The sequence below is a fragment of the Myxocyprinus asiaticus genome, chromosome 3 (assembly GCF_019703515.2).
Source record: "Myxocyprinus asiaticus isolate MX2 ecotype Aquarium Trade chromosome 3, UBuf_Myxa_2, whole genome shotgun sequence".
Lineage (NCBI taxonomy): Eukaryota > Metazoa > Chordata > Actinopteri > Cypriniformes > Catostomidae > Myxocyprinus > Myxocyprinus asiaticus.
The window spans coordinates 23,761,457-23,785,192 of NC_059346.1; the positions used below are offsets into that span (position 1 = coordinate 23,761,457).

General features: G+C 37.5%; 1 protein-coding gene across 1 annotated transcript; it reads right to left on the reverse strand.

The window, feature by feature from the left end:
• Positions 1-226: 226 nt before the first annotated feature.
• On the reverse strand, positions 227-22,628 carry LOC127427080 (cilia- and flagella-associated protein 77-like). Its single transcript, XM_051674440.1, has 7 exons — positions 22,584-22,628; positions 22,355-22,427; positions 9,573-9,672; positions 8,653-8,881; positions 3,835-3,940; positions 3,007-3,108; positions 227-391 (listed from the first exon to the last, which is right to left on the reverse strand). Exons 2-7 carry the CDS (start codon positions 22,415-22,417, stop codon positions 269-271), a joined length of 723 nt encoding a protein of 240 aa, XP_051530400.1. The 5' UTR covers positions 22,418-22,427; positions 22,584-22,628; the 3' UTR covers positions 227-268.
• Positions 22,629-23,736: the final 1,108 nt, after the last annotated feature.

Below are 23,736 nucleotides of genomic sequence, written 5' to 3' on the forward strand. Positions count from 1 at the left end.
GACATGTAAAACGTGACATATGGATCCAGCACAAGGTGCTGTGTTTTTCATTTAGGAACCACCATTTAGTATAGCCTACTTATTCAGAAAAACACCTTAAATCTGAACTAAATAGAGTTATTCACAATTTAGTTGTTACCACAGAATAGTTGAAATGAAGTAAACAAATAAAGACCACATTTTTTTAGCTTCAAATTTATTAATACTACTTCAAAAATAAGCCTGATAAACAGTAGCATTGAGATGTTCATAATAACCGCAATCTCTGTTAATCCACTGTGTAAATGCCTTGCCCCAGAATCCCTCTCCTACTTGCAGACTCTGCGTAGTGGGCACCCATAGCTCTTTTCCGGGCTTCAGGATCTAGAAAGGTGTCCAAAGCTGGCCCTACCTGCAAAACACAAGACAGACAGTATAAAATAAAATAAAAATGTACTCTTATATTTTATGCACTGGGATGTTGTCTGGGTAGGATGAGTGTTGGATGGTCCAGGCCCAGCACTACAGTGTGTTGTGATATACTGTACAAGAAGCAGAAAGACAGGGCAAAAGAATATGCAATCTCCAATATGATCTGGAAAGTAATTTTGAAAATAGAGTGAAAGGCTTATTTCAGTTTAATAACTAAACAATTGGAACAAAAAGTAGAGGGAAACATATAAGTGACAGGTAAGTAACATGAACACATTGTTGGAACATGGAAGACATACTGTATTGAGAAGTTTAGCTATAATAGAATAGTTATAGATTAAACAGACCCTTGTAAAAGGCAGCATACAGTATATGCCTTTCCTATGTTTTACGTTTCCCTGCTGAATCTAAACTGGAAGATAAAATGTATACTGACAGGAATTAAATAAATTTGAACTTGTTGGCACAGCGTATTTCTAATTTGAATAATGGCTCTAAACACCAGATCTGTCAGCCAGTGACTTTAAAATGAAACTGATAACACTTTACATTAATGTTCCCTTTGTTAAAGGTTTATAAAGGGGTTCATGCATGACTAATAAGCCCTTTACAGATACATTATAAATAATTGATATGGTGCTATAACAACATGCACAAAAGGGTGACTTTCATGGAAAACCTGCAAAATAGTCAGTCATTTTACCTTGCATGTTATAAATGCGTAATAATACTTATTTAACATTAGTGAGATTATAGTGAGATTAAAATCCCTCTTCTAATAAAGTATTATAATCTATAATAATATATTTCTGTTTGTGACTATCAATTAGGGCATTCATTTTTTTTATTAATATAAGTATGAATAAGTGTATTTATTAAGCATTTATAACATGTAAATGAAAATGCTCACTATTTGAGAAATATTGCTAGAAAGTCATCATTTTTATCCATGTTGTTATAAATGCATATTAATGATTTATAATGCATCTGTAAATGACTTGTTAGTCATTAATAACCCCTATTATTAATTCTAAACAAAGGAAATGAATGTAAAGTGTTACCAATATATATATATTTTTTAGATGTTTAATGTATTCCAAAGGCTAGTTTATGTTTATGGCGTAATTCAAATGTTTGAGAACAATAATAAAGCACACTTATACACTCCTTTACCAAATCCTTTGGTACAGCCAAAACAGACTGATTCTTATGTCAAATATATTTATTTATGTTTTTCATTTTCTATTGTAAAAAAAACAAACACCCACAAACACTTTTGACATCTCCAAACCTTTTTAAATTAAAGAGGAGAAGCACACGTCTCAACAAAGGTGGAATGAAAGAGATGTAAAAGAAGATGACAAAACAAACAAACAAACAAACAACAGGAATGAAGAAAATGAGTGTAGAATGAAGAAGAGAGTCAAAGATGCAAATGTCGAACCTGGCGCTATCAGGACAGCTACTTGACAGGCTGTAATGAGCAGAGGTAAATCTTTTATAAGGTTAACGCTCCTCTCTCTCTCCATCAGCTGTCATACAAGAAAGAAATTTATCGCAGACGTGCAACCAAAATAACACTCTCCCTCCCTCATTAGAGCCCACTGAGGTGGACGACAGGACAGGCAGCCACGGGATATGTATGTGTGTGTGTGTGTGTGTATGTGTGTGTGGTTGGGGGGGAAATTCAGACTGAGGAAAATAGGATGGTAAAGAGCAGGCAAAGATTTAAAAGGAGAGAAACCATCAGTATAGGATATCCACATGTGTGTGTGTGGGAGAGAAATTATATATACACTATAAACAAAATATGCATGTTTAACCATATGCATGTGCTTTACAACAATGGAAATACATTCATATACCCAGGTTTATGTGTGTTCATGTTCGTATGCGTAGGTTTATGTGTGCCTACATCTGTGTTAGAGCCCTGTAAATTAATGTATAAACTATTGCTTTTGCCCGTGTATATTGGTGTTCTGTCAGTGCTTGAAAATGTGTGTTGGGATGTGTATAATGGAGTGTAAGGGCCATTATTAGCTCAGCAGGAGTCTGATGCCTTCATAATTGGAAGCATTGGGGATTATCAATGGAGAATATTCATTCACCACTGACAGGTAGAGCTGTCAGGACGATAGTCTGCTTGTCAACGCAAAAGACTGCTAAAAACAAAGCACTTTTGATTTAATAGGTGATTTTGCGTTAGACAGACGTTAAGGCTAGCAGAGGGACCAATATTTGAGAGGTTAGTGTGTGTGAACAATTGTAATGGCTTGAGGCAAATATCATTACTTTTAGTGTTGATTTTTCAGCAAGACATCCTTTTACTTCACACTGTCACCACACATACACTTCTTATGCATGTATACACACACAGTACATTGATCTTTGATTAATACCTTCCAGTGAAAGTCAACTAAGCCTTTGAATGAATTTTTTTACATATATATATATATATATATATATATATATATATATATATATACACACACACAATTACAAACAATGAATACATTTTGACGATCAAAGACCCACGAATATGACTCAGTCAGTTATGTGTGTATTCATTACTGTGTGTACTGAGGAAACATTCACCTGCTGGAAACGGGGAAGTTTCCACATAGATGGAGCCTCAGGCAAGGGGCGACTCTTGCGGAGGAGGGTTGTTCGTGTGTCCTGTATACGCCCAAGCTGAACCTATGAAAAAAATGTGGTAGATTCAATAGACACTTAAAACATACAGTGGCCCCAAAAAGTATTCACACACTTACACTACACTTAAATGTGGTTTGCATTATATAATAAAATATCATATCAAGTGGTATTTATTTTAAAGAAAGATAGCACAAGCACACTTTTCAAGTTTTTTAGGTTTCAAATCATAAAATAACAGATATATTATGCAAAATTAATAATTTATTGTGATGAACTACACCTGTGGTTACACTTCAAGGGCAACTGTGTGAACTTATTTCATACATCCACTAAAGATGACTAGGACACCAGTTGGTTAAACGTATTGCAAATGTGGCTCAGAAAAGTGAGTTCTGAGAAAAGATCTAGAATCATTTGTTTGCAGGTGCCACTTGCTTTGATATAATTTACGCTGCAAAAAAGTACTTTATGTGGTAACATTTATGTTTACTGGTTTTATTCAAGTCAAAATATGATTTAATATGACTGAATCAACATGAATACATTAGGTTTCACCAACAAAAGGAATATTTAAGGGGTAGATCAAGTACAAATAGAACCTTAAGGTAACAATGGCAGGTTATAACGTTGTACAGTATAATGCAATGCAAGTCAAACATTTTAAGTCCAAAAGTGTCTAAATATTATCACTTTTACTATTTTACTATTCACTTTTGTTGTAACAGCAAAGGTCATTAGTAATGTAATTTCTCACATGCTTCTACTGACCTTCTTGTGCTGATGAGCCTGTAGGACTCTGTCCTTTGCCTGTTGCTCTTCTAGCCATCTCTGAGCATACTTACACTCCATGAGCTCTGAGATTGGGGTAGATGGTCTAAATTGGGACAAAACATGTCCTTCAGAATCACTTATGTATCACCCGCATTGTATTTCATGCATCAAAGTAATCTCACTTTGAACCACTTCTCTGTGCTTCCATGCAGCATGTCGTGGTCCACAGAGGCTGTCTATACATGTGCAATATGTGAGTAATATAAGTGATATATCAGATAATAATCTGCAGTAATATGTGGCTCCCCACTCTACCCCATGCTGTTAGCGTTATTGCTTAATTATTGCATACCACATGTCTCAGTGATCACTGGCTCAAAATCCTAATAAGTTTGAATAGGCTGCTAAGAGAGACTCCCAATCCACAATCATCCTAATACTGAGTGCAGTGGAATGCTGAGTGCTGTCCCTTCACTGATATTTGTGAAAGGACTTGTTATCTTTGTTCTGAACTGCCAGGTGTAAAGTTGTACAACCAACAATCTTAAATCTTGAATAGACATCTCTAGGTGTAGTATTGTTGCTTTGGTGTGCATGCATGCTGCTGTAATGGGTGCATGTGTGTGTAAGGGGATTGTGACATTTTGTGCAAGGATCCTAGCACACCCTCATTAGGGCTGACCATGGCAATGGCAAACAGCATTTGATGGATAGAGTGCAGGACTAAACAAGTCCTTGAGGACCCCTGATCTTACCTCTCATTGCTCCAGCTCTCCTTCCTCCTGACTGCCTCTTAAAACACACTCTCACCCAACACTTTTCACACTGGATGTATCAGCATCAAGTGTGTGTGTGTGTGACAGAGAGAAAGTCTGGAGACAGAGCTGTGTTTTCAGTTAAATAATTCAGCTCCATTTCAACAGTATCAAGGCCCAAGAGGATGAGAGCAAAAAAGAAAGGAGGCAGAGAAGGAAAAGAAAAGGGAGCTTGTGGCGGTGTGGACTGCTGTAATAATCCAACCTCTGCTCTCAGCAGAGAGCTCGTGTCATATCTCAATGGGCATAGAGCTCAAAGATCTCCCTGTTATATCCGTACACCTGTACCTCAACCACTTTCCTTTTTCCTCCCTTTTGCCTCAACCACTAAAATGAAAGGAGACCCAGAAACACTTTCGAAATTGAACCACTGCCATCTATCCTGTCCTGTTCATGGACCCATTTAGAGAATCTGCTCTCTCAATATATGCCTACAACTTTTGATTAAATATTTTAGTCATAAAACTGAGCTTTGTGGCTGAATAAGAAAATCTTAATGTTTTGTGTCATGTGGTTTTGAGTGTTTTAATATCTTTCTATACTTCGTATCCTACCTCTGACATGAGGTTGTGTATATGTGGGTGGGAGATGTAAACAGAGAGAGGCAATAAGGCAAAGACAGAAACAAAAGGAGGTGTCATTAAAATGCATGTCAATAAATAGAGACAGCAATGAAACATATGCTTTCTTTCTCTGAATTTGACTGTTCACTAATTTGTCTGTCTAAATAATACTTTTCCATTTGATTAGTGCTGAGAGTCATTTTCACTAAGAATAAAGTTTTTCTTCGTCTGATTTCTGATTTAATAGCCATCTCAGCAGTGTAGTTTTTGTTTAAGAGTCTAGAGACTGGAATGTAACCCTGTTGTATTTATTGTGATTTTATTACCTCAAAGGTGTTTTAGTGCTTTCAACCTATTAATAACTTAATAACACCTGTACACCTACTTATTCATGTGATTATCTAATCAGCCAATCGTGTGGCAGCATTGCAATGCATTAAATCATGCAGATACGGGTCAGGAGCTTCAGTTAATGTACACATCAACCATCAGAATGGGGAAAAAATGTGATTTCAGTGATTTCGACCGTGGCATGAGTTTGAGTATTTCCATAACTGCTGGTCTCCTGGGGTTTTCACGCACAACAGCCTCTAGAGTTTACTTTGAATGATACCAATCCAAAAACATCCAGTGAGCGGCAGTTCTGCAGATGGAAATGCCTTGTTGATGAGAGAGGTCAACAGAGAATGGCCAGACTGGTTCGAGCTGACAGAGAGGCTACGGTAACACTTTGGCAAGTAAACAGTTAGCCAGACTAACTTGCCAATTGGCAGGAAACTTAATAAGAAACTGCAATGTAATTACAGATTAAGTTGAATTGTAAGTATCATAGTTTGACCCTCTCTGGTGTAAGAAATTCAAGCAATTCAAATCAAAGACAAAATTATTCAAAATAACACAAATTAAAGTATTAAAGTTAATATCTGTTGTGATTCATGTTGAGGCTTTTTACAACTTTTATCTCAGTTATCTCAGTAATTTAGGATGCCTTTTCGCTCCTTAGCTCCATGTAGAACCACCCAAACAAAATGATGAGAAGCAAAATCACTATGGGTCTTCACAGTTTTGTGACAGGTGCCGTTTCACAGAGAGACTCATCTCGCATATGATGCTGTGAGTGACATAATGCCTTGCGCTGTTTGCTACAAATAAGGAAAAACAGATAAATAATTGATATGTACAGTAATGTACAAAAGTCACAAAAGATATTTTACAAAAACATTTGTCTTAAGATGGTTATTTATATCTTCATCTTTAGTGTGTCAATAGGAAAAATACATTTTAGACTCCCAAAAATTAGAAGAACTAGAATAGAAGAACAGGGAGCCCTGCAACAGATGGTACGGCCCCCAAAGAGACCCCCCCCCCCAACCCCCATCAAACATCGAGTCAGTTTGTGATTACATGAAGAGACAGAAGCAATTGAGACAGCCTAAACAGATAGAGAAGAACTGTGGCGAGTTCCCCAAGAAGCTTGGAACATCCAATATGCCAACAACCAAATAGGTTGGGGGGCTCTGTGGGGGCCATGCCAACTGTTGCAGGGCTCCCTGTTCTTCTATTATATTCTATTTGCAAAAAAAAAAATGTTTGGAAGTCTATAATTTACATTTCCTATTGACACACTAAAGCTGAAGATATAAATAACCATCTTAAGACAAATGTTTTTATGAAACATCTTATGTGCCTAAGACTTCTGCGCAGTACTGTATCTTTATAATTTTTAAGTAAAGCACTTTGAATTGCCATTGTGTATGAAATGTTCTATATAAATAAACTTGCCTTGCCTTGCCTATATATATATATATATATATATATATATATATACAGTATAGTTCTTTCCACAAGGGTAATACTAAAGACCAGTGTTGGGTGTAATGTAAATAATCTAATTACATTTCACGGTAACTCAGTAATGTAACCCATTCATTTTAAAATTAAGTAATCTGATTACAGTTACAGACATGAATAAAATTACATCACTTGGATTACACATTTATTGCTAAGACAATAATATTAATTAAGTAGAATGCATTTTAAAATGTACTATGTTCCTATGTTAGTACTTTTATGTGTGTTGCTGTGTCAGCTAATGAGCATGCGCTCTAACAAACCACCATGGCATAGAGGACACATATCGAGGCAACGGCAGATGAGTGAACGGTGTTACTACGGACGAAGCGGAGTGTAGTTGTTTATTCAAATTCTAAACGAAAGCAAAGCGTTTCAAGTTTTCATGCGCTCACAATCAATCTCAGCGAGCGCTGTGTCAGCGTGCTCCCAGCCCTGGCTGAAGGAGAGAGGCTTGCAAGGCTGGGCCGGTGACAAATCCTCCTCAAATTTCCGTGCTCTACCCCATCCTCGCGCACCTCCCTCGTGTGTCCCTCTGCAGCTACCGTGGGAGGAGAGGGGATCAGCTTTGTGCGTTAATGAATAAACAGCGCTCGTTCCCATCTGACAGAGGGATATATTGCTCACAAGGTGGAAACATTTGCTAAGCAAACAGCTCTTTTATGTTCTTTATGTACTGTACACAATAAAACACAAACACAATGCAATAGCGTTACAGATGCGCAAGTGATAAAGGATACTCTATTTGTCCGAGCACAAGCAGGTAGGTAGAAATAATCCACTCGCTGTAAAGTTGTGTACACACACAAACAGACATACTTTACAAGCACACATACACATGCATGATGCAACACACAAGCAAACTTGTATATGCACACCGAAAAGAAACAACAAGCATTCAAATACACAATGGTTTTACTATCAAAGCTGTTTTTAAATGTGTTTTCAGAAATGTTTTCAGTTCATTAGTATTCCTTTTCTGTCTTTCACACCAAAACAAACACAGGTAAACAAGTATACTAGATAGCGGACACACACACACACACACACAAACACACACACACACCTGAAGATACTACTACAGCATATTTTAGATAAGATAGTTAAGTAGCATTTTTAGAAATGCACTGGATTTCTTTAGCCAAGTTGCTGTCTTTGTCATGTTGCTGTAATTTTGTTATTGTTTTCAGTCAATATTAAAGTACTAAAAGAGCTATTATTGTCACGTTTGTATTTTTCGCAGGTTTGATTGGTTTTAGAAAGTAACTTCAAAGTAAAGTAATTAGTAATCTGATTACTTTCCTGTGAAGTAATCAGTAAGTAATCCAATTACAGTGTTTACAGAAGGAATCCGTTATCAGTAGTGGATTACTTTTTTGAAAGTAACTTACCCAACACTGCTAAAGACAAACCTGTACCAACATAGCTAATATTTGTCGAGATAAAAATGTAAATGTAATTTATCAAGAAAAATGGTAAAATAATCTTCAGAGCATGTGTTATGATAATTGTGTCTTAAAGAGGCTCTTGACAATATAAAAGGCTGGACCTCTATAAACACATTGTTAAAACACACCCACACTCACCTGTTAGAAATACCAAATGAAGAATCTGATGATATGCGAGGTGGAGCAGTCCTGCGAAAGCCCTCTCTGGTCACTGGCTGGCACCTGATGTCATGGGAGGCATGGTACTGGTGCAGCTCTTTAGCAGTAACCAATCCTGACTTGACACCCTCTCGGTTAAGGGTGATAAAATCCCTCTCAGCCACCCTGTTTCTGGAGGACATTGTGTGAGTTTGCCAGCTAGAGATAGCTGAAAAGAGAGATAGAGAGAGATTGGCAGCTATTGACCGATCAGCAAGCAGTTTGAGGCATAGAAAGGAAAACGGTTCATTGGCTTTAGTGACTCGCAGATCTATTCATCTGGCAACAGGTAAATAACATAATAATGGCTTGGGATCCAGCAGTGCTCTGATTGGCATGTTCAAAACCTACCAATGTTCAGGTTTTGTTGTTTCCGCAATAATAGTTACATTAGGATTTCTGTTGAGTAATCTTAGATAAGTATGACCTGGTACCCTTGAACTGCATCATAGTTCATGGAAGTAAGGGAGATGGCTTGACACTTGCAGTCATTGTCTGCAGTCCATTGGAAGTGCATAATTAAAGTGTTAGACAGGGGATCCACAGACAGAGCAGCGTAGAAGACAGGCACAGTTTAGCGAGCGTGCTAACAGGAATGCGCTGACAGCACAGGCTAAGTGCCTGAGGGGACACTTACTCAAGAAAACGCATTGTGACATCATCCTGTGACAAGATTTGATGGGGAGCGGGGTGTGTTGTCGGAGGACATTGCATACATAAACAAAAGGCTTCAAGCTAGTGTAGATGCAGAGATTTTATATTATTTTATCTTTATGTGATGAGTGTAAAGGCAATTATATAAAACTTCTCCAGTTAAACAGTCAATTTTTTCGAAAGTTCAACATTTTTCTGTCACCTACCCTCTAGCACTCCTCCATCCTGGACTGTGGTCGCTGTCCCACAAACAAAGTCAGGTCCTGGACATGACAAACCTCTTGACTTGGTCTTTCCAACAGTAGGCTATTAGAAAGCATACAAAACTGAGATAAATACTGAGATACCATTTTTATACACATCTGCAGCTTCCTTATTTTTTCTTTTCTTTTTGTTATCTATTTTTCCACACAGGCTGTTTTGTGTATATTTTCTGACAGAGCACCATTTTTTTCTTAACATCTAGAAACTGTCAATCACACAGTCACTCTGCCTCAATTACACCATGACAATAAAGAATCACAACACAAGACATTTTTGCATAAAAAAGTCAAAGTTTTAAGGACCTCTAGAGTGGAGGCTGATTTCTTGATTGACAGCCAGTTTCCGACCCACACCATCAAATTCTATCACACCAAAGCCTCTCACTGATTGTGTCTATTAATAAAATCTTAATTATGCAAAAACCTAGAACTTATTACCATAAAACATGTCGCAAAGAAGCCTGAATTACTGCGATGACTGTCATTCCCAACTGAACATTCATGTAAATGATCTTGATGGCTGATTTCTTCAGTCAGGACTCAACCTGAATTGCTAGCACATTGTAGTCCAGTCAGTTCATGTAGAGTGTGATTTATGTCTCCAGAGTCATAACTGTAAGAAGATTGACAGCTAAGGAGGCGAAAAGGCAACTTTTATCCCCCATGTGTGTGTGTGGTGGGGGGTTTACCCCCGGTTTACCCCCTATCATCATCCACTCAAAGTCTATCTCATAGGGCAAAAGAAAAGCCCAGTATTCTCTGAGCCCTGTTAAAGAATTCAAAGTCTTGTTTTAAGAGCAGCTTATCTTAGAAAAGGTGGAAAATTGAGAATCAAACCACGGCAAAGGTGACAACTGGATGTATCAGAAGTGATCTGTGTGTAGAATATGGTGCCTGAGCATTCCAGAAGCACGTATCTTTGATCTTTCATGGAACATGAGGGAGGTGTGTTCACGTGTCAGTCACAGAGTTGCATTTATGTCAGCTGTTCTACTCAAACTGTCGTATGTGATTTTTATTTTTATTTTCACTTTGTCTGCAGGAAACAGACCTCTGTCATCTCTGGAGATCTATGTGTGTTTTCTGTGTTTTAAAGACTTTATTCTTGGTTTAAAACCTTGAATCCTTTTATTATTCTGAGGTTTGAACAGACTACATTGAAAAGTGAATTTGAAAGATATTTGTCGCTGGACCCCCACCAATCATGGCAAAGTAAATCCCTCTAAAAACAGAATATGACTGCCAAACTTGGGTCTTTATATGGTGAATTCCTAAACTAAATCTTTCTTGGCTTTTAAAATTCACAGACACCCAAGCCCATTTACAACCTCTAGTTAACATATCTGCTGAAACGTATCAAATGCTTCTTAAAGCGACAATCCTTTGGGTTAGTGCCACAGTGCTTCTTGGCCACCCCTTTAATCCCCTTTGCAATTTTAATCTGCAGATTGTTTTGAAGAGATCACTTAGAGATGCCTGAAGGAACGTGTTGACTGCTGGCGTAAAACGGCTAATCAGACCCCTCAAAACATTATTGGGCCTTTCATTTGCAATAAAAGGGCTGAAAGAGAAGGAGACAACAGAAAATGCAAGTTGGGTGGAGGATTATGTTAAGCAAAAGCTCCTTTTATATTGTCATTTACTGGTGATCTGTCTCTATATTGTGTTTTCATTAACCAGGCATGGACCCACTGAATGAGCTAGAGGCCAGCATGAGAATGGGGCTGCTTCAGGAGAAGCTACACAAGGGTCAGTAAGAGCAGATTATTCACACAGGCTAAAAGAGACAGAGAACAGGGGGACATAATCATCTCTTACTAAGGAGCCCCCTTTAGTCTATTCAGCCCCCTGTGCTTTAATTTCACCACCCTTTTATTCCTATCTTGCTCATGTGTGCTTTTAGGATTTTGGTTGAGCTGCTGAGATTAGTTTAGTGCTAACCCTGAGAGTCTATCACTACACTTCTCAGTCCCATCACTGGTCCTCTTTGAACACACAAACTGCCTCTCTCAACCTGCTGAAAAAAACATCTCAGCTGTCTGGTCACCAGCATATGTTGTGTTTTGAATGCTGCTAGTCCACAACACGGAATGCTAGTGTGATGGTGATCAAAGTATTTTGAGGGGGGTTGGGGGGAGTTGTCGCTGTCCTTTTCTGCATATCGCAGCCCCCTTCAGCATATCACGGTGGCGTTTTGCAGCCATCTTCAGCCAGTCGAGGCCCGTTCGGCATAATGTGGCAGCCCATTTCAGCTTATCTCCACCCGTTCGGCACCATTCAGCCCTGTTTCGAGGCCTGCCCAACGGGAAAAGTTCCGGTTCTCCCTATGGCCAGTCCACCCCTGATTCAGGCTCAACTTGTGCAGTTGTTGGCGGTCATAACAACTCTAAATAGTTAATGAAATCAACGTAACTAACCTCGGTCCAAAGCTTCACGTCATCCCCAACTCCTAAAACTTTTGAAGACTGTCAAAAAATGGTCATCACAACACAACACTCTTAAGTATTAGCGAGTTCGAATCCAGGGCGTGCTGAGTGACTCCAGCCAGGTCACCTAAGCAACCAAACTGGCCCGGTTGCTAGGGAGGGTAGAGTCACATGGGGTAATTTCCTCATGGTCACTATGTCACCACGAGGACCTAGAGTGCATTGGGAATTGGGCATTCCAAATTGGGGGATAAGGGGAGAAAAAAACAAACAAACAAAAAACAAACAAATATAATACACAAAACATCACATTATCCACTAAGAACATATGCCAATGTGAGTGAAAACTCTGGTTACACTTATTAACATGATTTTAGTGTGGTAAAATTGCTTACTAACTTTATCTTTGTAAAGTTATTTCCAATAATATTACTTTGCCAAAAAAAATATGTTTAATGTTTAAGTCTTGTGGCTATACTTTTGAAACATTGTTTATGTTAGCATTTATGGACTGGCCCCATTCACTTCCACTGTAAATGCCTTACTGAAACCATAATTCTGGCTTTTTTTTTTTTTAAGCTAGGCAGACTTTCTTCTCAAACATTATAAACAGCAACATATACAACACCCGCACTCTTTTTGCTACTGTAGAGAGACTAACTAACCCCCCCACACAGGTTCCTTGTGAAATGCTCTCTGACAGCAAATGCAACAAGTTTGCATCTTTTTTCATGAAGAAGGTCAATGATATTAGAATCGCGATAACCTCATCCTCATGTTGCACTGAGAACAGACAGCACCCACCACAACAACTTCAGAAATTAGTCACTATGTCTGATTTTGAGGCAATTGATGGCAAAACCCTGGAAGAAACAGTACAGCATCTTAAAACTTCGACCTGCTGTCTTGATACACTCCCCACATAATTTTTCAAAAATATGTTGAAATGTCATGGAAAAGATCTGTTAGAAATAGACAGTAAATGCCTCACTCCTTTCAGGCACTTTTCTGAAAACTGCAGTTGTTAAGCCCCTCCTAAAACAGACCAATCTGGATAACTCTATATTAAACAACTACAGACCAATCTCAAATCTTCCTTTCATAGGCAAGAAAATTGAAAAAGTTGTTTTCAATCAGCTGAACAAATTCTTGAACTCGAATGGCAACTTGGATAAATCCCAGTCTGGTTTCCAACCACATCACAGCACAGAGACGGTGCTCATAAAGGTACTTAATGATATTCACCTAAATAATGATTTAGGCAAAATATCAGATCTCAGTGCTGCCTTTAACACTGTTGACCACAACATACTCCTGGACAGACTGGAAAACTGGGTGGGGTTCTCTGGGACGGTCCTCAGATGGTTCAGGTCATATCTAGAAGGGAGGGGCTACTATGTGAACATAGGCAACTATGAATCTGAGTGGACATCCATGATGTGTGGAGTCCCACAAGCCTCAATTCTTGCACCGCTCCTGTTCAACATTTATATTCTCTCACTAGGCAAAATAAAAACAATAAAACAAAATTGTCTACCATAGCTATGCAGACGACACCCAGATCTACCTAGCCCTATCAAATGTAGCCAAATTACTACAGTTCCATAGACTCCCTGTGCCAGTGCATTGATTAAATTAACAGTTGGATGTGCCGAAACTTTCTTTAGTTAAATAACGACAATACAGAGGTCGTTGTAATTGGCAACAAAGTCGAAATTCCCAAGGTGAACACATACCTTGACTCCAGGGGTCTAAAGACAAAAAGTCAAGTCAGTAATCTTAGTTTCATTTTGAAGTCAGATCTTAGTTTCAGTAGTCATATCAAAGCAATAACTAAATCAACCTACTATCATCTCAAAATATAGTGAGAATTAGATGATTTATATCCAGGCAAGACTTGAAAAACTTGTTCAGTCATTCATCGCCAGAAGGGTGGACTACTGCACCACATTCAAAAGGGTGCTGCCAGGATTCTTTCCCGAACCAAAAAACTGAGCATATCACTCCAGTCCTCATGTCTTTACACTGGCTTCCAGTTACATTTAGAATTGATTTTAAGGTACTATTACTAGTTTTTAAATCACTCAATGGCCAAGGACTTAAGTACATTGCAGATATGCTTGTTGAATATAAACCTAACAGACCTCTCAGACCATTAGGATCAAGTCAGTCAGAAATACCAAGGGTTCACTCACAACAGCAGCCACATTCAAATCCAGACTGAAAACACATCTGTTTAGCTGTGCATTTACTGTCTGGGCACTGAGCTGCACTCACTGATTGCATTACATCATTTTATTTCTATATTCTTTTCCCCTTTTTTTATTCAATTTAACCATTTTTAAATATATTTTTTAATCTTTATATTACTTTTTATTATCATTTCTTGTTCTTTGTTGATTTTAAGACTGATTTGTTTTATGTATCTTGTATTTTCTTTATCATGTTTATGTAAAGAACTTTGAATTACCATTGTGTATGAAATGTGCTATAAAAATAAACTTGCCTTGCCTTCCCTTAAATAATGGAGGGATGAGTTTAAAATATTTTCTGTGGTAATCAACATTCTGCCACAAATGCTGTCAACTGAGCTTAACTTGTATTAACCCGGAATATTCCTTTTCAGTAGGACACTTAGCCTCTCTTTCTCTGGTCGAGATGTTGCCTCCATAAGTGAGCACCATCTCTGAAGCTACCAATGTTTTTGTCTTTCTTCTCTTTGTGTTGAAGTTCTCTGATGGTGTTTGTATCTTCTGATCTGTATCACTCTAAATCCCACCATTGTGTGTAAAACGCTCACCCAAGAACATCCCTAACAGCCAAGCTACTAGATTACATACATTTCAGCGAGGAAGCTTCTAAAACTGCTCTGCACCTCTTGTCCATAGCCTACCATGTTTATGCTGTCCCTATGGAACTGGTTTAATCTCCTCAAGCAGTGGCACGGAGAACTGTGAGCCAGGCCTGATCATCTTATATCACTCAGCACAGACAGACAGCCTCACCATGCAGTTCCTGTTTCAGACTTACAAATAAAAGTGCCTAGGATGATGATTAGAGGGTAATGGCAAGAAATGCACACAGAAATGTCTCCCCTAATTATTATCCTGCTTCTCCAGCCTGGTTCAGCGCCATCTGGTGCCTGATTACAGGACAGCAGGCACATTGGCTTAAAATTAATCTTCTCTTCTCAACTAAAGCTAAATAGACAGAATGGAGGGAGAGAGAAAAAAGTGAATGTGGGAAAGAAAGCAAAAAGAGAATCTGTATCTTTGTAGCTGTAAGTTTTTGTCTATCCAAAACTGATCTAACCCCTTTATGTAGATCTGATACAGTTCATTGAGTTCAATTAACAGACATTTTCTCTTAAATCAATACTATGAAAAAAGCAGAGCTTTTCCCTTAAAGGAATTGTTCACCCAAAAATAAAAATGTTTGTCATCATTTACTGAATTAACGATGCAAGGTAGCCTCAGTCACTATTCACTTTCATTGTATGGAAAAAAAAGATGCATTGAAAGTGAATGGTGACTGAGGCCTCCTTTTATGTTCCACAGAAGAAAGACATATGGGTTTGGAATTTTAAAAATGCATATATTAATAAAATGTAGTTAAAAAATGCTGAAAGGATAGAAAGTAGAATCCAAACCCAAATTTTCAAATCAGATCATAGCTTTTCTCTTCTCTAGCAAAATCTGTCAACTCTAAATTAATATACACCCACCTCTTAAATCCCCAGAATGTCAATGCGCACATATGCGCAATGCAAACATGCACACAGATTCATCTCATCTCCTCTAGTCTGGCTTGTTATTAAGATGCTAACTCTCTTTATGTGTGGCAAATCCTGAAGCTTTGGGTATAATTGATGAGGCATTTCCATAAAGAGGGCCAGCTAATTGGGAGCATGTGTCTGGGCAAGCCTGTGCTACTCTCCTTCAATACAGATGAGTATTATCCTACTACTGCTTCAGATGTATGTATGCTCGAGTGTGTATATGTGGGTGTGTTTAATAGAAAAAGCAGCTCGAGTTAAGTCCACAGTTTGCTGCATAACTCACATGCTGCATTCATACCATGTAAATGAGCAGTGCAGCAGTTAGACCAATGTTCTAACCATCCCAGACCTGGTCTGAATTTTTACATAGACAATCAACAGAATGCAGTTAATAGCATGGCCATAAAAGCATGGTCAGAAGTGTCATAGCCATTCGAATTGAGGGGGCACGTGCATGCTCCGATGTTTAAACAAACTGGATTTCTAATGCAAATAAAAAAATTTTAAAAAAAAAGTGTTTTTGATAATTAAAGGAATATTCCACATTCAATACAAGTTAAGCTCATCAACAGCACTTGTGGCATAATGTGAATTACCACAAAAGTTATTTTGACTCGTCCCTCCTTTTCTTTAAAAAGCAAAAATATAAGTTACAGTGAGACACTTACAATGGAAGTGAATGGGGCCAATTTTTGAAGGGTTTAAAGGCAGAAATGTGAAGCTTCTAATTTTATAAAAGCACATACATTAATTCTTCTGTTAAAACTCAAGTATTACTTGATCTGTAAAGTTGTTTAAGTCATCGCTTTTACTGTTTTACTGTTTTACAGTTTAGGGTTTTTGTCGTCATGGCAACGAAGTTGTTAATTAGGTATAACATTAAAGGTTAGTAAGCAATTTTATATCACACATATTGTTTAAGTATGTTAATGTTTACAGACTGGCCCCATTCACTTTCATTGTAAGTGTCTCACTATCCTAGATTTTAGCTTTAAAAAAAAAAAAGAAGAAGAAAAAAAAAGGATGGACAGAATAATTGAAGTCGAAATAATTTTTTTTATGGTAATCAACATTATGCCATAAATGCTGTCAATTAAGCTTAACTTGTATTGAACCCAGAATACTCCTTTAAGTTGCATGACTGTTGTTGGTAAAATGTGTTTGTCTAAAACACAGTGGCAGAAATCATGTATTCACCCATCTAAATTTGATCAGTCCAATCGAGTCGCCCCTTCCGGAGATAATTTGCTTAAAATTGGGGGAAAAAAAGTCATCATCTGCCTACCCTCATGTTGCTCAAAACTTGTTTTTCTTGTAGAACACAAAAGGAGTTCTTATCAAAATGCCATAGCTTCTCTTTTCTAAACTAAATATGCATGGTGATCAATGGCTGTAAATTTCGTTTGCAATTTTGCTTGTTTTATTTCTTTTTAAGCAATAATCACTTATTCGGTCAGGATTTGAACCCTGTTTTCCTTGCAGGCCATACAAAAAATATACCACCAGACTAACTTAATGAGTCAGGACTACCACTGGTGCCCCCTCAAAATAAATAGGTGCATGCCACTTACAGTGTACATGAATAGTTACCCATACTAACTAAACATGGACAAGAATTATTTCCATATTATCTATTATATTCTCAATTTTCCAAGTACATGCATAAATGTATGCATACCACATATGCATGACAGACTACATATGGCAAGCAGTCCCTTTACACATCTCATTTACATGTATCTATTATGCAAGCAGTTTACAGTTAGTATTGGGGTTCATGGTTATGTATCTGTCTCTCTGTGCTTGTGTCTGTCTACATTAGTCCCAGCTGGATCCCATTAATAATAAGGCTCTGCGTTGCTACAGTGACCACATGGAAGTTAAAGCACCCTTTAAAGGTTGTAGTGATAGCTTATAAGGCACTGCACACAGGGGCCTGTCTATAGAACTGTAGATGCCTTGATTTCCCCATGTCTATGTATAGCTGGGGTGGGTAAAGGTCAAGGTTGGGGCCAGTTCCTTTGTAATTCAAATACATTTCTGAGGACAATTAAAGTCAGCAGGCCACTTGAAAAATCTGCCTGGTAATTTGTGTATTTGAATTTGTAATTCATTTTAGCTGCTTTCGATAATTCTGATACACAAATCATGCCTTTTAAAAGCGCCCTCGTTCTCCTCTGGCTGAAAATGTAGAAGCACTTACTACCTTCAAAAGAGATTTTTTCTTTATTTTGTTATTATACATTTACGTTTAATTAAAGCAAAAACAGCTCTAGGCCAGACGGCATACACATACAAAATTTGTGCTGCAGGCTAATATCGGCTACAGTGCACATTTGCCTTAGAATAAGTGAACCACAGAGTGCTGTGTGTCTAACATTAGCTACATAGGGTGAATGAAGAGAATGGTAATGAGTGGGAAGAGGGGACTGTGAATGGGGCCCAACCAGCCTGCTGCACAGCAGGGCTCTCTCAGACACCAGAGAATAACAAAAGCCCCAAATCTGCTCCCCTGATCTCTAATTTACTGGTCATCAGAGAATACAGGCATAAAAACAGGATTTATTGGCCATGCCTCATCAAAAGGGAATTAACGAAAGGAAAGGGAAGGAGAGATGTGTACGTTTCCATGTAGTGCTTTTGTCTAACTTTTTAGCGACATACACAGAAAAGCATTGTTTGTGCTCAGCTCACAGGTAACTCACTAAAATACAGTACTAATTCATCTCCCTTTCACTTTGAGGACATTAGCACATTACTACGATATATGTCCCCTTTCCTCACGAGACAGCCATACATCAGCCCTGCAAAAGTAGAGAAAACCCCTCTGATGATGAACTGCTCCCTTCTCTCTGTAAGTGCATGCCTACAACAGATACTCTCACTCTGCCTTGCAGCACAAGGGACTTGCTGCAGTTGGCCCATTTCTAAATGAAAATGAGCCTGCAATGGGTCCCCCTTTTTACAGCACAAGAGCCTTGGTTGATTCAAGAAGGTTGAGGGTGAATGTTCCAACCTACAGCTCTAAAAACTAGACACAAGAGGAAAGAAATAGAGGAACATCAGGCAAGGCCACATGAACAAAAGCTTGAATCCTCACAGATGACTCTGTCATTGTTCCAGCGCATTGCCAAAACCTGTACCTATGACTGCTCACAATAAAAAAGAATGAGAAATCCTTGATCTCATGGGACTATGGGAACATGCACACAGTTCATTATCATAGTCATTTAAATACAGTAATCCTATTTTCTGCATCAGTCAAAAGGGGCATATCAAATAACCCTAGAGAACATTAGAAAGAAAGGAGGGGTGAGAACAAGCAAAGGTCTAACAGAGGCATCTTATCCCACCAGGGATGGACAGAATGATTGGATGAGTGTGAAAAGAGAGAAAGGGGATGGGAAGGGAGAAATAGAGGATTGTGCAGGTTCATTTGATCCTCCCTTCTGCTCCACTGAAAGAGTTGATGAAGTTGAAATGAAGCAGAATTAGATGAGAGATTTGTTGGAAGTACTAAGTTAGAGACACAAGACTTGAGCTGGGTCTCACAAAGAGGGTTAACTAGAGTAGAAGACAGTGAAAAGAAATGTGTTGGTCTTTAAACATCAAACACACTATTACACAATATTACTATATACTCTCTTAAAAACAAATAAGGAGGTTCCACTCATCCACAAGATGAGGACTGCAAATGATCTTTGTATTCTTACCCTCCTAAAGGTTTACCTTATTGTACTACCTCAACTGAAGAGGTGCTGTTAAATATGTGTAGTGTAATACGGGGAAGAGGCACACCTTAAGGAAAATGTGCTTTTTTCTGGTCACAAAGTGTATCAAAATTGATTTTTTATTATTTATTTTTATTGAATATTGATGGAGCAACATAATTGTGTGAAAGGAAATAATAGTGGAAGGTTGTTTGATTAAAATTTATTTTTTACCCAGTTTCTTACCCACACTTGAGGTAAAAGACTCCCAAGGGTGTTAAAGTGATATTGTGTAAATATAGGGACAATAGTTCTAGGGCAAAATTTGTCAACTTAGGCAAATACTTTTAAGACAGCAAGATGCTTTTTGAGTAACAAATTAAGATAATACTTATTCAACATAACTACTTCAGAAAAGGGTTAACCACATCCTGTTAATTTCTAACACATTTGGCATTTTATAAGTATTTTATAAACAAATTAATTTCCATTATAATTGGATCAGTCAATGTAAGCCCACTTTGAAAGTTTTTCATAACAAATGTATTCCCCCCACTTAAGAAAAACAATGTGCTTTATGGGGATCTTTAGCCCCTGCAACAGGGAGGCTTCTTTCCTCAAGTACCATGCTTTCACTTATTGGACGGTCATTAAAAAACTTTTTACTTAATCACCTTGAACAAAACTGAAAATTAAAAATACGTTTTTGTTTTTGTTTGTTGTTGTTGTTGTTGTTGTTTTGTTTTTTGTTCAAATAAATGTGATAATTTCAGGGATTCTCATTAGTAACATAAATTTGCAACATTTTAAAAACAATTAAATATTAGACCAAATTACCTAAAAATCTAACTAATCTCATGGATCAGTAATATTTTTGCAGTGTATTGTGATAAACAGGTGTTTAGGAAAGTACTGCTGTGGTTTTTGTTGCTGTTTAGTGTTTTGGGAGAAAACAAAAATGACTTTTATCCTGGGGGCCTTTGGCCTTGTTGTACCCTATTAAATATTATCATCAGAATTTTTAGCTGTGAATTATAAAAAAAACAAAACAAAAAAAAAAACAAAAAAAAAAAAAAAAAAACGTCATGTTGCATTTCTGTGTTCTTGTACAACAAACGTATGATTAGGATTGAGCTTAAATGGGTTTAGATGAGAGCCTTCTTCTGAATTAATAGGGATAGTTCACCCCAAAATTAAAATTCAATCATTGTTTACTTACCCCTGTGTTGTTATAACCCTATAGGACTTTCATTCTTTTTCTGAACACAAAGGGAGGAATTGTGAAAGAATGTTGTGCTTATTTATGTCATACATTGGCAGTTTATAGTGATCACCTCTTCAAGCTTCAAAAGAATGCAAGAGTATAATTCAGAAGTCTAATAAATCATTCCATTATACTCATGATTGTTATGAAAGCATACAATAAGGTTTGGTGAGAAACAAACCAAAATATAATGTATTATTCAGTAAAAATGTTCACTGAACGTTGATGTCCTGTGCCTTCATGATAGCGCATGAGAGCAACAGTTCACGCTGCCCCTTCATGGCATCGGGGTGTTCAAGCGAAACTTGCTAAAACAGGTCCGCCACAGCGACAGTGACAAAAGAACACAAATTAGCTTCACAAATACCAGAGAACAGAATTTACTAAACATGTCTGAAGAGTTTGTAGTCGAAGAATTGATGCATTTCTATGCCCAGCCGTATTTTTTTTTAAACGTTTTTGGACTAGTGGCAGTTCACAGTGGACGAAGTTACCCGCGCGATGCCGAAAATAGAAAACAAGCGATTGATAGAATGTACCATCGCTCGTCATGGCTGGTTCAGACAAAAACTCTTATTACCATAGTAAATATACCTTTTATCACATGCTGTTTGCTGTCAGGTTAGGACACGGTGTGACTGTGGCTGCCTGTAGCCTCCTTTATGTTTCTGTTTGATTTCCGAGTACTCTGTTAAAAAAAATAAGGCTGGGCATAGAAATGCATCAATTCTTCGACTACAAACTCTTTAGACATGTTTAGTAAGTTCTGTTCTCTGTTTTGTGTGCAGCTGTGTTGTGTTCTGTTGTAACTATCACTGTGGAGGACCTGTTTTTAGATAAACAAAACACATTTTCACTTGAACACCCCAATGTTGCGAGGAACTGGTGCTCTCATGCCCTATCATGAAAGTGCACAGGAGATCAATGTTCAGTGAACATTTATTACTAAATAATACATTATATTTCAGTTTGTTTCTCACCAAACCTTATTGTATGCTCTCATAACAATCATGAGTATCATCAATTATTAGACTTCTTATTTATACTTTTGCATTCTTTTGAAACTTGAAGAGGTGGTCACTATAAACTGCCATTGTATGACATCATTGAGCACAACATTTTTTTCACAATTTCTCCCTTTGTGTTCAGAATGAGAAGGAAAGTTGTATATAGGTTTATAACAACCCTGGGGTGAGTAAACAATGACTGAATGGAGCAACCACGAACCCTGCAATGCACATTCTGGATTTTTCCCTGATTCAACCCATTAGCTTACTTAATGAAGTAGGGAGACATCCAAAAGGCTGGGATATGCTGGACTTGATGTATATCACAAGTATGCCATGACGGGATCTCAGAGATTCCAAAGATTAAACCTGCCATCTAGTGATCGTTTTAAGTATGGTGTTATGTTTTTGACTAACTATTTGTTTATTTGTTTGTTTTACCGGGGGTCACTCTTACATGGCATTGTGCAGAGAAATATTTTTGACATAGTGTACTTTCCAGTAATAAAAGTAACGTTTCTGTTTTTAATCAATCCTGACCTTAATTAGGAGAGGTCGATGCAGCATAGACTCTCTCACCACTCCAATACGAGGACTTTCCATCTTTGCTCCGCTGAAAAGGAAACCGTGTGATTTAACATGAAAAAAAAAAAGGTATTCTTATATTATTGAAATTGTCAATGCAATGTGCATTTGTAAACATATACTTTCGATAAAATAATAGTGCAGAGATAGCTATGACATTTTGACCTAAATTATGAATTCGTACCGATATTTCACAGGCCGTGATCCAAACCTTCTTCTTTCTGGTTGCCTTGCGTTGTCATGGAGACGGGACGCTTCTGCAAACACCAGTATCCTTATTGCGGTGTTTATAAATAACCATCAGTTATTTAAATCGTTTCGTTTTTAGTTCATTAGTATAGCATTAAAATCCACAGGGTGTGTTTATTTATTTATTTATTTATTATGTTTTTACTGTTATTATTTCCCCATTTATGAGTTATTTCGCCTACTGTGACCTATAAATGTTATGTAAATGTATGTGAACAAACCCTAAAACCTTAAAATGACTGAAAAATATAATTTATACAACTTAACAGCTCAAATAATATACAAGTTTTAACAGAAGAATTAACTTGTATTGAACCCGCAATATTCCTTTAAGTAATCTGACCAAAAAAAAGGTCAAAAACGCACTCCGATCTGTTGACTATGAAAATCACTCCTGTAGCCTACGATAGAGGGCAGAATGGTACTAAGAATGAGATGCACCCTCCACAATGAAGAGAGGTGGAGAATGGGTGAAATATGAAAATGTATATATTATTTGTTATTAAGTATTGATATGTTAATTATTATATAATGTTATATACATTTATTTATTTTTAAATCCTCACAATAATAAGAGACGTCTGTTTCCTCAAGGGAATGAGTCAGTGACATCCTGTAGACCCTGTGTCCATTGGAATGGACAACACATGCTTTTATAATATAAATAATGCCTGGTCACTGATGAGTCCCTGGTCAACCAACCACTATGAAAACATGACCCCTAACTTAATCTGAGAGAGCTTCAGGCATCACATTAGACAGACATGGCTCACCGACTAGACAGAAGAAGTGAGCACCTTTTTTTACCTTTTAAAAACTAATTTATGTTCATGGGTAGCCTCATCAACTTGCACCTGTTATAATCTTAATAGTATCAAGAGATAATATTCAAAGTTAATTTGAAGATCTTTCAGAGTTGTAGAACACAGGATCTTTGTAAATGTACTGTCCATCCCAATGGACATCAGGTCTTGAAAGATATCAGCAGGAACCTCATGACTTAATATCAGTGTGCCAGGTGGTGAAATCTGTGCAAGCATTTCAGTGCTAAAAAATATGCAACAATTTGACAAGTAATTGTTTTTATA